At 39.0% G+C, this 16,247-nt stretch overlaps 1 protein-coding gene and 1 pseudogene across 1 annotated transcript in view; one reads left to right on the forward strand and one right to left on the reverse strand.

Annotated features, from left to right (window-relative positions):
• Positions 1-16,247, forward strand: part of VPS8 (VPS8, CORVET complex subunit) — a gene marked incomplete at its 3' end in the record, with an annotated part of 188,224 nt that overhangs the window by 22,088 nt on the left and 149,889 nt on the right. Inside the window, exons 4-8 of the mRNA XM_021714853.1 lie at positions 6,511-6,641; positions 9,184-9,277; positions 10,733-10,816; positions 13,705-13,737; positions 14,676-14,730. Coding sequence (XP_021570528.1) covers positions 6,511-6,641; positions 9,184-9,277; positions 10,733-10,816; positions 13,705-13,737; positions 14,676-14,730 — 397 coding nt within the window. The remainder of the gene's footprint in view (positions 1-6,510; positions 6,642-9,183; positions 9,278-10,732; positions 10,817-13,704; positions 13,738-14,675; positions 14,731-16,247) is intronic.
• Positions 1,512-6,053, reverse strand: LOC110596040 (annotated as a pseudogene).

The raw sequence follows: 16,247 nt of genomic DNA on the forward strand, positions 1-16,247 counted from the left end.
CATCTCTACAATAAATAAAAAAATCAGCCGGGCGTGGTAGCGTGCGCCTGTAGTTCCAGCTACTTGGAAGGCTGAGGTGGAAGGATCGCCGGAGCCCAGCAGGTCGAGACTGTGGTGGCCGGGAGCGGCCACTGTACTCCAGTCTGGGTGGCAGAGTGAGACTCCAACTCAATAAAAAAAAAAAACAAGTATTTCAACTATCTTCTTTCATTCTGTGGGTTACCTTTTTACTCTATTGCTGTTTCTTTTGATGTGCAGGAGCTCTTAATATAGTTTGGCTAATTAAACTTTTCCATTATGGTTTTTTTGTGTGTCCTGTTTAAGAAGATTTTGCCAGTTAAGGTCATGATGATGATGTCCTATTTTGTTCTAAAATCTTCATTGTTCTACCTTTCACGTTTAGATCTCTAATTCATGTGAAATATTTTGTGTGTATGATAGTATGAGGTAGGAGCCAGCACCATTTACTGAAAAAGAATATTCTTGTCTTTTGTGTTACCTTTGTTAAAAGTCAGGTGGTCATATATGTATGGATCTGATTCCATTGTTCTGTCTATACTTGTTCCAATATCACACTCTAATTATTGAATCTTGATAATAGGACTTGATATCAGGTGGTTTTAAATCCTCCAGCTTTGATGTTATTTTTCAAAATTGTGTTGCTTATTCTTGGTCTTGTGTGTTTTCACTTTATCAGTTTACATACACAAACACACAGAGCAGCTGCAATTTGATAGGATTGTATAGATTTTCCACATTATGGAGAAAATATCTTTTTTTTTTTTCTGGAAGTCTTTCTTAATTGAGTTTATTGGTTGTGTTGAGGATCAGTACACAGACATTTCAATTTGTACTCAGTTCTTAACATACGTACCGAAAATCGAAAAAGCCATGTATTGTTATTTTTAAAAAGCTATTCCAGTGACTTTTCAGCTTAAAATTTGGAGGCAAATTTTCCTTAATAGGATTTCAAGTACCAGTATCTTCAAATGTTGATAAGCTGTTACACACATCCCACCAATTCACAATTTATCATATACACAACATACTCAATTTTTCAATCTTTCACAACACATTAACAAAGTTATCAGGAAAACAAGACTACCACGACCAAAGATGTTACAGAGTGCACACAATTCTGACAGGGAGAGCCATGATCAAGGAGTGGTTTTCTTTAGGAAACAATTCTACTAAAAAACAACATGGGAATAGAAGTAATTTTAAATGTTCAAGACATTAAATGCAGGACTGTGATCCATATTGCCACTTAGTATACTTCACATTATAGGATATAAAAACTAACCCCCCATCTATGAACTGTTAAGCTGATACTCAAGACAGTCAAAGCCTCCTGTAATTCAATATCCCACACTATTTTCTGGTTGTACCAAAAAATAAACAACCAGCGAATGATTTCACCTCTTAAAAAAAAGCATTTACACTTAAAGACAAAATTATGAACTTCAAAATTATGAAGTTCATAATTTTGTCTTTTTTCTAGGGCTACTAAAAAACTCGCATTTACAAAATAGTTGATAAAAATATTTCTCTGGATTGTACAAGAAGGGAGACAGGGACCACTGATAAGACATGGGATATGACATTATTCAGGCTTGGCTTCTTTCTCTCCTGCTTCATCAGAGGTTGGATTCTCCTCGGTTTTAGTTTCTCCATTTTCTGCAGGTAACTCTTCTTTAGTTTCTTGGTTAGCCACTTCAGCCTGCTTTCCCTTCGCTCCCCTTTTCCCTTTTGCTTGCACTTTTTTGTCTGAAGATTTATCCTTTCCCACTGCCTTTTTTGGCTTTGCTTCCGCTTTTGCAGGAGCAGGTTTAGCCGACAACTGCGCCGAACTCCTCTTGGGTTCTTCCTTCGCCGCCCCCTCGGCAGAGTCGAACCTTCCTCTTGGGCATCTTGGCGGTGGGCAGAGTGTGTACCGGGTGCCTGCAGGCAGCGGCACGGAGAGCCTTCGCGAAGCTGGGCTGCCGAACCGCTACCGCTCCTCCCGCCGCCGGAGCTGCTCGAGAAAATATCTTTTTGTTTTCTAAATTTTTTTATTTTTTATCTTAAAGATGTGGGGTACAATTCAGGGTTAGGTATACAAACGTTCATTATGCATGTTCCCTTGTTGATGAGGGCGCAGATTCCTACTACTGTCAATCCCAAGCCCACCCTCCCCTGGCCGTTTCCCACTACTGCCAATCCTTTTCTTATAGTATTATGATAAGTATTAGATATAGTATTATGTTCAAGGTCCACTTATAAGTGAGAACATGTGATACTCAGTGCTTTGTTTCTGTGATAGGTCACTCAGTATTATAGATTTTGAGTCCATCCAGGTTGCTGTGAAGTTCATAATTTTGTCTTTCTTTATGGCTGCATAATATTCCATTGTGTATATGTACCACATTTTATCCAGTCCTCTTCGATGGGCAGCACAGTTGATTCCATGTTTTTGCTATTGTGAACTATGCTTCAATAAACATACATGTGTGGGTGTATTTTTCACAGAGTGATTTGAGTTCCTATGGGTATATTCCCAGTAGGAGACTTGTGGGGTCTTATGGAAGGTTGATTTTTAGATCTTTTAGGAATCGCCAAACTGTTTCCCACAGAAGTTGTATTAGTTTACACTCCCACCAGCAGTGTAGAAGTATTCCCTTTTTGCCGCATCCTCTTCAGCATCTGTTGTTTTTTAAGTTATTGATGATGGCCACCCTGACTGGAGTTAGTAGTATCTCATGTGGTTTTTTAATTTTGTTTTGTTTTTGTTTTTGAGTTGGAGTCTCACTCCCTTGCCCAGGCTGGAGTGCAGTGGCACACACACTCACGGCCACCCCAGTGTCGACCTGCTGGGCTCCGGGGATCCTTCCGTCTCAGCCTTCTGAGTACCCAGAACTACAGACGCCCACCACCACGCCCAGCTAGTTTTAATTTTATTGTAGAGATGAGGTGTCACCAGGTTGCGCGGGCTGATCTCAAACCCTCAGGCTTAGGCAATCTACTCTCCTCGGCCTCCAGAAGTGCTGGGATTACAGGCTGAGCCACCTAGCCTGGCCCTCAGTGTGGTTTTAATTTGCATTTCTTTGATGACTAGTGAGGCTGAGCATTTTTTCATTTATCTGTTGGCTGCTCGTATGTCTTCTTTTGAGAAGTGTCTATTCATATCTTTTGCCCTCTTTGGGGAATGGGGTTGTTTGTTTTTATTCTTTTTGCCTTTTGGTATAATTGCACATCTCTTGTAGGCTTTGGCTTTTCTTTCTTTTTAGCACGTTTGAGTTCCTTGTAGATCCTAGATATTAGGCCTTTGTCAGACATACAGTTGGCAAATATTTTTTCCTAGTCTGTAGGCTGTCTTGAAAATTAATATTGGCTGGACTTGGTGGCTCAGGCTGTAATCCCACGCCTTGGGAGGCCGAGGTGAGTGAATTGCCTGAGCCCGCGGGTTTGAGACCCACCTGGGCAACTTGGCGAGACCTCATCTCTACAATAAATCAAAAATTAGCCGGGCGTGGTAGCGCGTGCCTGTAGTTCCAGCTACTGGGAAGGCTGAGGCGGAAGGATCGCTGGAGCCCAGCAGGTCGAGGCTGCGGTGACCGGGAGCAGCCACTGTACTCCAGTCTGAGCGACAGAGTGAGACTCCAGCTCAAAAAAAAAAAAAAAAAGAAAAGAAAATTAATATCTTTAACTGTATAGCAGCAGCAGATGTCAGCCTTGACGTCTTCAAATTTTTTCTTTCCTTTACCTTTTCTTTCATTTATCCTGTAAATCTGGCTTAATTTATCTGATATATTAATTTTGTCCCCAGGCTATTTAAGAAAATCAAATAACTGGGACACACAGTGGCTCATGCCTATGATCCCAGCACTTTGAGAGGTTAGAAGATTGTCAGGAGTTCAAGACCAGCCTGAGCAACATGGCAAGACCTTGTCTCTACAATAATTAAAAAAAAAAAAATTAGCTTGGCATGTAGGCACATATAGTCCCAGCTACTAGGAAGGTAGTAGGTGGAAGGATCCGGGTGAAAGGATCCAAGCTCAGCAGGTCAAGGCTACGGTAATAGTGATTGTGTTAATGCACTCCAGCCTGGGTGACAGAGTAAGACTCCGACTCAAAAATAAGCAAACAAACAAAAAAACAGACCGGGCGCTGTGGCTCATACCTATATTACCAGGACTTTGGAAGGCTAAGGCAGGAGGGTTGCATGAGCCTACTACTTAAAGACCAGTCTAGGTAACATAGACTGGTCTCTGCAAAAAATGAAAACAGTTAGCCAGGTATGGTGGTATATACCCTGAAATCCCAGCTACTTGGGAGACTGAGGTGGAAGGACTGCCTGAACCTAGGAGGTTGAGGCTGCACTGAATCTTTATCCTGCTACTGCATTCCAGCCTGAGCGGCAGAGTGATTGATGGGAAAAAAAAAAAATCAAATAACATTTTGGTTGATATCTTCCTTAAGACCTTGTTGCTGCAGGTTCTTGTTTCTGAATTATCTCCTTTCCATTTTTCTACAGCTACCGTTGCAACCTTTAATAGCTCTCAAGTAGTATAATGTCCCCTAGCCAGTCCTAACCCTGTGTAGAAGACCAGTGTACAGAGATATTTGAAAAGAAGTTGTAGATTTGGACCTAAACCTCTGAGAAATGTTGGTGCTAAAGTCACAGATTTTGGAGTTACTTGCATAACATGGTACTTAAAGCCATAGATTTGAGTTTATTCAAATAGGAGTTGTGTGAAGAAGGAAGAGAAGAGAGCTAAGAATATAATCCTGGGGGACCACAGCATTGAAAGGTTGGGTTGAAGAGAAGCTAGATCATGTGACAGATAAGGGGCCACATAAGTTAGAGGAGAACCAGGAAAGAGAAAGGTACTGCAAACCAAGGGAAGGGAAAGTTTCAAGAAGTAGAGAATGAGATAGGCACAGTGGCTAACATCTGTAATCCTGGGAGACCCAAGAGGAAGGATCTCTAGAGACCAGGAGTTGGAAACAAGCCTGAACAACATAGCAAGACCCTATCGCTTAAAAAAAATAAAAAATAAAAAGCTAGGCATGGGCATAGTGATGTGTGACTGTAGTCCTAGCTACTCAGGAGGCTGAGACTGGAGGATCATTTGAACCCAGGAGTTTGAGACTACAGTGAGCTATGATTGCACCACTGTACTCTAGCCTGGGTAATTGTCACTCAGAATCAACTTGGTCAAAGCCAAGCCCCTTATCCTGGCTTTATCTCTTACCTCAATTAGCAGTATCACCTTTTGCCTAGTTCAAACTGGAAACCTTGGAATCTCATTTGACTTCTGCTCCCACTCCTCCACCCCTGCATCCTTGTAAATGGTAATCAGCAACTTTCGATTTTATCTCAGTATGTTTTTTCCCTTCATTCCCTCTCTTGACTTCTGCAGCATTCCTTGGCTAGGAATGTCACAGTAGCTCTCTTACTTGTCCTTAAGTCTCAACATTACCCTATTCATTCTTCTTACTGTCCCATTTATCTTTCTTTTCTTCTTCTTCTTTTATTTTTTATTTTTGAGTTGGGGTCTCACTCTGTTGCCCAGGTTGCAAAGGCATGATCACAGCTCACTGCAGGCTTGACTTCTTGGGTGATCCTTTCGCCTCAGTCACCCATGCTGGGATTACAGGTGTGTGTCACCATGCCCAGCTATTTTTTGTTTGTTTTCTTGTAGAAATGAGGTTTCACCATGTTGCCCAGGCTGGTCTCAGAAATTCTGGGCTCAAGCCACCCTCTTGCCTCAACTTCCCAAAGTGCTGGGATTACAGACATGAGCCACCATGCTTGGCCTGCCCCATTTATCTAAGACATGGTTCTCATCATGTCTCTCCATTTCTTAAAAATCTCAATAGACTTGCAGCTTCCTACTATATATAGTATACTAAATATTCACGAAATAAATGAGTCTGATTATGTGTCAGACATTGTACTAGTCACTAGGGGTACAGTGGTAAACAAGATAGTCATGGCCCAGCTGCCACCTAGGTTAATGGAATATAAGGATTTTTACAATTTGGGTACCAGCTTTTCTTTCTAGGATCATCTCCAACTTCTACTCATATACTCCTTTATTTTGGACTACTTTATTTTCCATGAGTAAAATCCATGTTATGAAATCATTGTGTCTGCACATGCTGCTTCCTACCCAGAATGCCTTTCTTCTGTCTGAAACATCTGTACAGGTTTGAATTTTAAGAAACAGTCTGTATCGCTTCCAGGCCTTTTGGCTAAGATCAAGTATAAAATATTTTACAGCAAACAATAATCTACAAAACTCCCCCTGCTTCTTCCTGCTACAAGAAAGAAGTTTTTGGATAAATTCTCTGTGGAGAGAGATACCTATCTAGAGTTTAATTCTGGTAATTCTGTACTATGTCTCGCTGGTCAATAAAAATGTATGGAATAGAGGTGAAAAGCAGAGTGCTTTGGAGAAACCCATTGATGCCTGACTTGTTTCATAGAGTATTTTGAATTTATTGATCTATCTTTTTCCAATTTAGACTGATGATGAAGATGAGTCTTTTGTTCTCGAGGATCCTACATTGTTAAACATTGATACTATTGATTCCCACTCTTATGATACGTCATCTGTGGCAAGCTCCGACAGTGGTGACAGGACTAACTTAAAAAGGTAGGTATCCATGTCAATCACACTTACATGTGGTTGAAATATTTGATCATTTCAAGTGTAAATATCTTTTTAAGGTAGAATATGGTCTGTTGAAGCCCTGCACGGGAAGTAGAAGGTCTATTTGTATGGAAATAATATGCTTATTAAATCCTAAAGACTTTGCACTGTTGAGGGAGAAGATAAAAGGGCCTTGACCACTGTCTTCTGAAGCCACAGTAGGAAGTCATAATAATAACCAGGGACTCCTAGAAGCAGTGGAGCCCTTCGAGGGAGCACAGCTCAAGGCTGGCACAGTGTCTGTGGTGGAAACATGGAGCTTGGTTCACCATCCTTCTGTTCTTTGTATGCCTCTCTCTACTCCCTAAGGTCAGCCCCAGCATTCCTTCATCTCTTGGAGTGGGTTCAGAGGAGAATCACAGAGATGATTAAAGATTTGGAAAAAGGACTTCTAACCTAAATAACTTCAATTTTGGCTGCTTTTCACCTTCCACATTCTTGGAGAGAACATGAAAAGGAAGGAGAAGTGAAGAGATCATAATATAAATACATTATTGAATTCATGTGTGACTTTAATATTGATAAACTATTCTGTGTATTTTCCCTCTTCTTATATTTGCCTATATCAGTTCTGTCTTCTTTAGGTTACCATCTGTTGTGGTATAGGGGCCGTTGCTGGATATGTTAACCTGTTCAGCATTGTGTCCTTCAAATAGATAATGTGAATGTTTCTGATGATCTGGTCACTACCTGCTTAAAAGATAGGCAACAAGGTGTCATCTTGTTGCCTATTATAAGTTGGTATCAGAACTCCTCTGGTGGCCATCAGTCTGGACCCTGCTGACCATTTTGTCCTAATCTCTCAGCACTCCCACTCCAGTCCTCCCAGGCCTTTTGTATGTTCATGACTCCCCTGACACACTGTGCACCTTTACATCTTCATATTTCTCCTTGGACTTTTTGCCTGACAGACTCCTAGTCATCCATCGAGGCCAAATCAGACATCTTTTTTTTTCCCCTAGTTATCCCTGATATCCCCCAAATAAACAGAATTAAGCTCTTCTTCATCTGCATTTATTTGGTACTTTATTCATATTTCTAGTCTAACATTTATCCTTCAGTTTGAGTTACTTGTCAGTCTCTCTAACTAAGCTGTGGGATCCTTGACAGTAGTAACTGTGGCTTCCTTATTTCTGTATTGCCAGAACATACTTTTTTGTTGTTGTTGAGTTGAAGTCTCATTCTGTTGCCCAGGCTGAAGTGCAGTGGCATGCTCATGACCACCGCAGCTTCGACCTGCTGGGCTTAGGCGATCCTTCTGCCTCAGCCTTCCAAGTAACTGGAACTACAGATGCATATACTATGCCCGGCTAATTTTTGTGATTTATTATAGAGACGAGGTCTCACCAAGTTGTCCAGGCTGGGTCTTGAACCCCTGGACTGAGGCAGTCCTTTTGCTTGGCCTCCCAAAGTGCTGGGATTACAGGCTGAGCCACTGCGCCCGGCCAGAACATACTTTTTTTTTTTGAGTTGGAGTCTCACTCTGTCGCCCAGACTGGAGTGCAGTGGCATGCTCCTGGCCATCACAGCCTCGACCTGCTGGGCTCCGGCCATCCTCCCGCCTCAGCCTTCCAAGTAGCTGGAACTACAGGCATGGGCTACCACACCCGGCTAATTTTTTGATTTATTGTAGAGATGAGGTCTCACCAAGTTGCCCAGGCGGGTCTCGAACCCACGGGCTCAGGCAGTCCACTCACCTCAGCCTCCCAAGGTGCGGGATTACAGGCTGAGCCATTGAGTGCGTCTTCAGAATATACTTGTAATGATACAGAGTATGTGCTGTATCATTGTAATGTTTGGTAAAAGTTTAAAAATCACTTTTTGTATGATGGTGAGTAGGGTAAGTGAGAAGAACCATTAGTAGGAGCAACAGAGAGTGAGGAAAGAGTGGGGAATTTGAGGAAGTTGTTTGCGGAATGAGAGACTGGCCAAAGACAGGAGAAGGGCAAAGAAGGTGAGCAAAGTGGGAAGGCAGTAGAGGTACTGTAGACTTGTAGGCTGGAGGAGTGTTCTCTAGGCAGCCTTCTGGAGAGCTGCAGAACCTATTGCTGCATTACTTGAGGTGGGCAAGGAACTGTTTGAGCCAGTGAAAAAGGTTCATTTCCTGCTTGTGCTTCTCTAAGGTTCAAAGTGGGTTTAGTATAACATTTTAATATAGGACTGTTAGATTCTTTATACTTCTTTGTATTGCCTTTATTTTGGGGGGATAATTTATTTATATCTTTATAGAGATGGGGGTCTTGCTATGTTGGCCAGGCTGATCTCGCACTCCTGGCTTCAAGTGATCCTCCAGTCTCAGTCTCCCAAAGTGCTTGGGTTATAGGCATGAGCTTCTGTGCCTGCTATACCTCTTTTTAACACAGAACTAACAAATTGCCTGCAGTGTTGGTTTCTACTTTTCTTACTTTTTTGTATTCCTTCAAAGCATCAGGACCCGGCCTTTTCAATTTTTTTGTCTGTTCTTAAACGTTTTCATTTTTTTTAGGAAGAAGAAATTACCTGATTCTTTTTCTCTCCATGGATCAGTTATGCGACATTCACTTTTGAAGGGAATTTCTGCCCAGATAGTGTCTGCAGCTGTAAGTATTTTGTTCTTTTCCCCCAACTTTATAACCTGCAATGGCATAATGAAGTAGGAATGAGCATAAAACAAAGCACAGCACTTCTCTTAGCCTGAGGCTTAAGAAAAATAGAATCTGGCTTTCATGGTTTTTGTGTGATTATTTTTGACTCATAAGAATGGCTACACATCTTGACATAGAAACTAGTGCAGCCATGAAAATAAAGGTCTGCTCAGAGTCTCGGGTGTGCCTAAATGAAATATGGCAGTAAGCCTAAAATAAACGTTATCTGCCTTTTCTTTAAATTCCTTTTTAGCTCAGTTGCTATTTTGTATACGATTTGATTGAGGTAGAGTGCTTGTTTTTTGTCTTTTCATATTGAGAAATGATTGATTGGAATCTTTTACAACTGAATGATTTTTTTTTTTTTTTTTTTGAGTTGGAGTCTCACTCTGTCACCCAGACAGGAGTGCAATGGCCACTCCCGGCCACCGCAGCCTCGACCTGCTGGGCTCCGGCGATCCTTCCGCCTCAGCCTTCCAAGTAACTGAAACTACAGGCACGCGCTACCATGCCCGGCTGATTTTTTTATTTATTGTAGAGATGAGGGCTTGTCAAGTTGCCCAGGCGGGTCTCGAACCCGCGGGCTCAGGCAATCCACTCACCTCAGCCTCCCAAAGGTGCGGGATTACAGGCTGAGCCACCGAGTCCGGCTACAACTGAATGATTTTTTCTTATAATTCACAAAAGTCTTTTCATATACCTTATTTCACTTATTCTTACAACTTTGAAAGTAGGTAAAGCCATATCCTATTTTCCAAATGAGAAGATAGGCTCAGGGAGGTGATATTAACTTGTCTGACATCATTTGGTTAGGAGATAACAGAGAAATTACTCAAAATTGGAGTTTCTGGCTCCAAGTGTAGTGCCTCTTTGTTGTGAAATGTAGGTGATGTTGGTGAATGTGGCCAATGTATAATGACTGGAACAGAATATCATTTTTGGAAATGATTTAGAGCACTGGGGTAATGTAAAAAATATTTAGTAGTCCATCAAGACAGTAGACACTGATCAAACTTCCTTTGACCTCAAAACCCATAGTTTTCTGTAGTCTTTGAATTCTGGTTTTCTGAACTCAATATATAGATTCTGTATATAATAATAATAATAATAATAGTCATACTCCAGGAACTTTGATGTGTTGTTATGTTCTTTTATGGAGTTTATAATTTTGCATATCCAATTTGGACAAGAAATAAAAGTTTTGATTTTTTCAGGAGGACAAGAGATTGATACAGCAATGGCATCAAGATAGCACAGTTGCATTGCAGTTTTCAGATTTATCAGATACCAAAAAAAAAAAATTTACTGTGACACTTGGTATAGTCTGACCCAGCTCATATATCATGAAGTCAATTTAAATAGAGAGATGGTCAAGCAGTGGAGGAAACCTGGGCAATTGTCCTCTTTTAGGTGGAGAGTAACTCAGATTTGCTAGAATGGGAACCACCTGTTGTGGATTACATTTCCATGACGTTTTCTGAATTTAATCCTTATGTAGGTGATGAAATTCATTCCTTTCAAAATCAAGATGAACCAGAACAGTCATTTGACCCACCTGTGCAGTTTTAAAAATATTTTGAATAATGGAGACTGAACTAAAACTCAGACTCTGAACAATGATTAGATAAATCTGTTATTTAAAAGGGTTTCTCCTTCCTCTTGAAGAGGAGGGGGAAAATTCTAATAAATCCCAGAGTGTTTGCATTCTGTTTTTATTTCATTGCTATGGCTGAGCTCCTTTGGTATGTTAAAATGAAAACTGCTTTTCCTGTGACAGTCATCATACGGTGCCTTCCTATTTTTGGATTTCCAGCTCAATTTAAATTGCATGCTTTTCTGTGATGGTTGGTTTATTAACATGTAAAGCTAGTTATATTTTGGACATTTCTTCTAAAGAATTGTTCAATAGTACCTTCAGCCATGTGGTTAGTGATGTTATTAGGGCTTCTTAGGGCCTTGATCCCCTGCTGTGGAGTTGTAAACCTCGTTGCTTAATTCTCAAAGTAATACGATGTGATTATATTTTAAAATAATTCAAATGAAGTTTTTGAGGATCTTTATCACTTTAAGATACTAGAGATACCTTAGCAGTGTTTTTTTCAAATGTGTCCAATGTATAAGAATTTCCTGGGCTCATTAAAATACCGATTACTGGAGGTCACCTCAGACTTACTGAATTGGACTCTAGCAGTGTAGCATAGGGAACTGCATTTTAAGAGTCATTCCAGGTGATTCTGATGCACTTTGGCTTTTGAAAATCACTACCTTCAGATGTTGAAACACCAGTACTAAAATTTTGTAATCTCTAAAATGTATCCAAACATCTGTGCTTTTTTAACTTTTGAAGTCAGGTGACTTCTGATTTCATTTTTCAGTTTCCATTTTGAATATAGATCAGGTCTTCGAATAACATCATTTCATTCACTGTCATTTTGTTATAACATTGATGAGAAAAAAAATTCATTTGTTGTAAGTTGTTTTGCTTAAAGTCAGTTTCCAAGAACTGTGTTGTGTTAAGTGAGGACTTACTTTAGTTTATATTCTTCATCTGCTGTTCCGCTTCTCTTTTTCCCTGTCTAGGACACAAGTCAGTTATTTGTCAAATATTTATTGCATGCTTCTTAATTATTGCTTGCTTTTTTTTTTTTTTGAGTTGGAGTCTCACTCTGTCGCCCAGACTGGAGTACAGTGGCCGCTCCCGGCTACTGCAGCCTCGACCTGCTGGGCTCCGGCAATCCTTCCGCCTCAGCCTTCCAAGGAGCTGGAACTACAGGCATGCGCTACCATGCCCGGCTAGTTTTTTGATTTATTGTAGAGATGAGGTCTCACCAAGTTACCCAGGCGGGTCTCGAACCTGCAGGCTCAGGCAATCCATTCACTTCAGCCTCCCAAGGTGCGGGATTACAGACTGAGCCACCGAGCCCAGTTTATTGAGCTTTTCATTAGGCATATTTTACTTACACACACATACACACAAAGTTGAGTATGTGCCGCTATGTAGAACATTGTGTACAGCAGCCTTGGTGATTGTTCTTAGCTATGTTTCCATGCACTGGAAGAAGTTTCTTAAATTAGTTCCCAGGAAGCTCTACAAAGTTGGTTAAATATGTATATATATTTTGCCTTCTGAGAGATGGTGGTAACTAAGTGACCACATTGATAAGAACAGACATAGAAAAGATGTGAAAGTGATATAAAGAGGCCTGGAAACTGGAAGGCCTGAGTTTGAGACATAGTTCTACCACTTAAACTCTTTGAGAAATCACTTAAACTCTTTGAGATATCTATTTACTTAATCTGGAAAATCAGAATAATAATGGTTGTTCTATCTATCTCTCCAGGTTTGAGAATCAAATAATAATGTATATATGTGAAAACTCTTTACTATTACAGTGCTTATAATCTCTGCAAGCTGTTTTTATTATTTAAAGCAATATAAGCTGGGCTCGGTGGCTCAGTCTGTAATCCCGCGCCTTTGGGAGGCTGAGGTGAGTGGATTGCCTGAGCCCACGGGTTTGAGACCCACCTGGGCAGCGAGACCTCATCTCTACAATAAATCAAAAAATCAGCCGGGCGTGGTAGCGCTTGCCTGTAATTCCGGCTACTCGGAAGGCTGAGGCGGAAGGATCGCCGGAGCCCAGCAGGTCGACGCTGTGGTGGCCGGAAGCGGCCACTGCACTCCAATCTGGGCGAGAGAGTGAGACTCCAACTCAAAAAAAAAAAAAAAAAAAAGCAATATAAACATCAAACACGCTTACATTTATATCATTCTTTACATTTAATTTGATTTGTAGGACAAATTTCCTCACTGAGGTAAATAGGGCAATATTTTGTACTTCTCTGAATAGAAGAGGAGACTTATACTCAGAAAAGTTAGGTGACTTTCCCAAGGTCATATAGTTACTGGAAAGGAGCTGGGACTAGCACTTTATGTTTTACATTCTTATACTTGAGAACTGATTTAATATACCCTACTGGGGTTTTATTAGAGGTTATTTGGTAATCTGCTAGATAGGAAACTCCTACTTAGAGGCAGAAACACTTTTAGCTTTTAGCATGTTTTCTCAAATCTTTATGTGCTCCTATTTTGACCTCTTGGCACTTACAGTTTATTTACAATATAAGAAATGGACTATCTTTCCTGTTTTTCCTTAACATTTCCATTTATAATCTGTACCTTCCCTGAAGCGTCTGATATAGTCAGTAAAATAAAACGATTTACTTTCATGCTTTTTGTGTTTTGTTGATATATACAGCTTTTGTAATTTTTCTTAGTTGGGGGCAAAAATGAAAGTTATACCTCTTGTTTGAAGAGAGCCTTATGCCAATTTGTTTTAAAATGAAAATATCTTTTCAAATACTTTCTTTAAAATTTCATTTAGGACAAAGTGGATGCTGGCTTGCCTACAGCAATTGTAAGTATACTTTAACTTTTTAAAGATAAGCCTTTTATTTAATAGGGTTTTTTAAGGTTTATTTTTATAATGTTCAAAGTTATTACATAAATTATAATAATAAATTTATAAGTCAGTTTGCTGCCAGCAATCAGGCTTAAAATTTGTCCATGTTGAATGTGTTCTTTTTTTCTAATTTATTGTTACTTTTCAGGCTTTTGTTTGAGAAGCGGATAATGGAATAATGATTAGTCTTCTCCAGGTTTATTTGTATGTGGTCTACCCTGCCCAAGTAAATTTGTCTTTTGTGATTTGGCTTTCTTTCTGTTAGAGGGAGTGGAAAACATCATTTGGGAAAATCACTTTGTGGTAAATAGTACATTTAGCAGCTCTGGATTCCATTGCCAAGCTTGCCACATAGTAAATCTGTGTGTGGTTGTAGAGAACGTGGGGACATTGAAAGTACACTGGTGCTCTCTTTTTTTGCCTCCTTCCAGCACCTCCTGTTGCTTTCTTATTAGTCATTTGGTGGGCTGGATTTTGAACATTTCTGGTGTCTTTTGGCTCCTGTGGATAAAGTGGAGAAGAACATTCTCATCTTTTCCCTACACCTTGTAGGAGGCTCTTGGTTGGGTAGTGTAAGTGCCTCTTACTTTGGACCCTTGATTTTTTTTATTTTAAAGATGCTTTAGAGGGAAGCTAAGTGTCATGTTTTTGCCCATAATGTTGAACATATGATATTTTGATAGTGCTACTAGAAGAGTAAATTTAGAGGGATTCTTGGAAATAAGATGTCCTGAGTTTCATTTCCGGTTTTGCCTCCTAGATGAAATTCTCTTATACAGCATAGAATAGTTTGTATGTCATCTAGTGCCTAGAGGAAGGAAGAACAACACATCTGATTATTTCAAGATCCTTGATATGATATCTTAAAATGCAATCTTCCTTTTTGTTTTCAGGCAGTGTCCAGTCTGATAGCAGTGGGTACATCTCATGGATTGGCTTTAATATTTGGTAAATTTCTAAGTACTTAACCTGCTTTTAAATATTAAGTGTCATTTGGGATTTTATAATGTTCTTTAATCACAGTTTATATAGCATACTTTATTTTCTTGAACAAAACTATAAAAACTTGAAAAGTAGCAGTCAATATTTTTATAGTTAAAAATTACTTGACTCACAGCTTTGTTTCGCAAGTTTATCTTCTTCTTTATGAATTTATAAACTATCATATCTGTCAACTCTCTTAACCTCAACAAAAGGAGTAAAGTTGAAAGAAACTTTAGGTTGTCATCCTGTCTGCCTCCAGTTGTTGTTGGTGGTAACTTTTTTTTTCTTCTAAATCATGTCCTATTAATGAATAGTCTAAAAGATATTCAGAGAAAGAGATTTCCCAGGCTTTCTCAGTAATTTTCAGTAACTCTCACTGTCATTAAGCTCATTTTAATTTCCATTGTATGTTCCTCTAAATTGAAATATTTTTGGCCCATAATTACATTGCTTTCTTGGTTGAAAAGAGAACTTAATTAATTTTATCTGAATAGTAGATGGTAGTTGTATTCTCTCATTTTTTTCTACCTGACGCTAAATAAACCCTGTTTTGTTAATCCTTCTTTGTTTTTTAATTCAATATATGAGCAGAATATTTTGTTCTTTTTTATTTAAAAAGTATTAGATAATATTTTTATGCCATTTTTAGTGTTCTCTTCTGGTTATTGACTCTTTTGCATCTATCTTAAATGGAATTCACAATGACATATTTAGGAAAGAATCTGCGGAATAATCTATAAGGATTACTTGAGGATATTTTAATAGCAGAACTGCAGTTTGATCTCTGTGGGGCTTTGCATCTTTATTTAACATATAAGTGGATAACTAGTTATTTTGCATTGCTTTTGAACAATTTGAATTACTATTTGTAAATTTTCTGCTGTGCCAAAAGCTTTTTAAACATGTAGTTAAAAACCTAGGCTTTTCAAAGGCTATTCCTTTCTTTGTTTTTTTTAAAGGTGATTGATTTAAATAATAGAGTTTAATCATTTGGTGACCAGAAGAATAGAAACAAAATTATAATTGCCTTGAGAGAACCTAAGAATTGATACTTTGAAAATTACCTTTAAAGACTATCTAATTGATATATATTCATAGTAGAAAACTTTGAAAATTTAAAGACTACCTAATTGACATATATTCGTAGAAAAATTTGAAAATATAGGTGGCAAAAAGCTGAAGATATAAAATACTAAATTCTACCATTTTGGAATAATCCTTAACATTTTTGTATAACCTTATAGTGTGTTTTTCTGTAGTGCTTGTATGTATACATCCCCAAATGGGATCATGTTAATTTGTAACATGCTTTTCATTATAATGGGCATCTTCCATGCAATTATATATTTGTCTATAACATTTTAATGACTACATAGTATTCTATTAAATGGAATTACATCATTTACTTCATTTCTCATTGTAAGACATTTAGATTGTTTATAAACAAACAATAGTGTGACAAATATCTTTGTTACTACATT

The sequence above is a fragment of the Carlito syrichta genome, unplaced genomic scaffold, assembly GCF_000164805.1.
Source record: "Carlito syrichta isolate Samal-C Ts95f unplaced genomic scaffold, Tarsius_syrichta-2.0.1 Scaffold305827, whole genome shotgun sequence".
In the NCBI taxonomy this organism is placed as follows: Eukaryota; Metazoa; Chordata; class Mammalia; order Primates; family Tarsiidae; genus Carlito; species Carlito syrichta.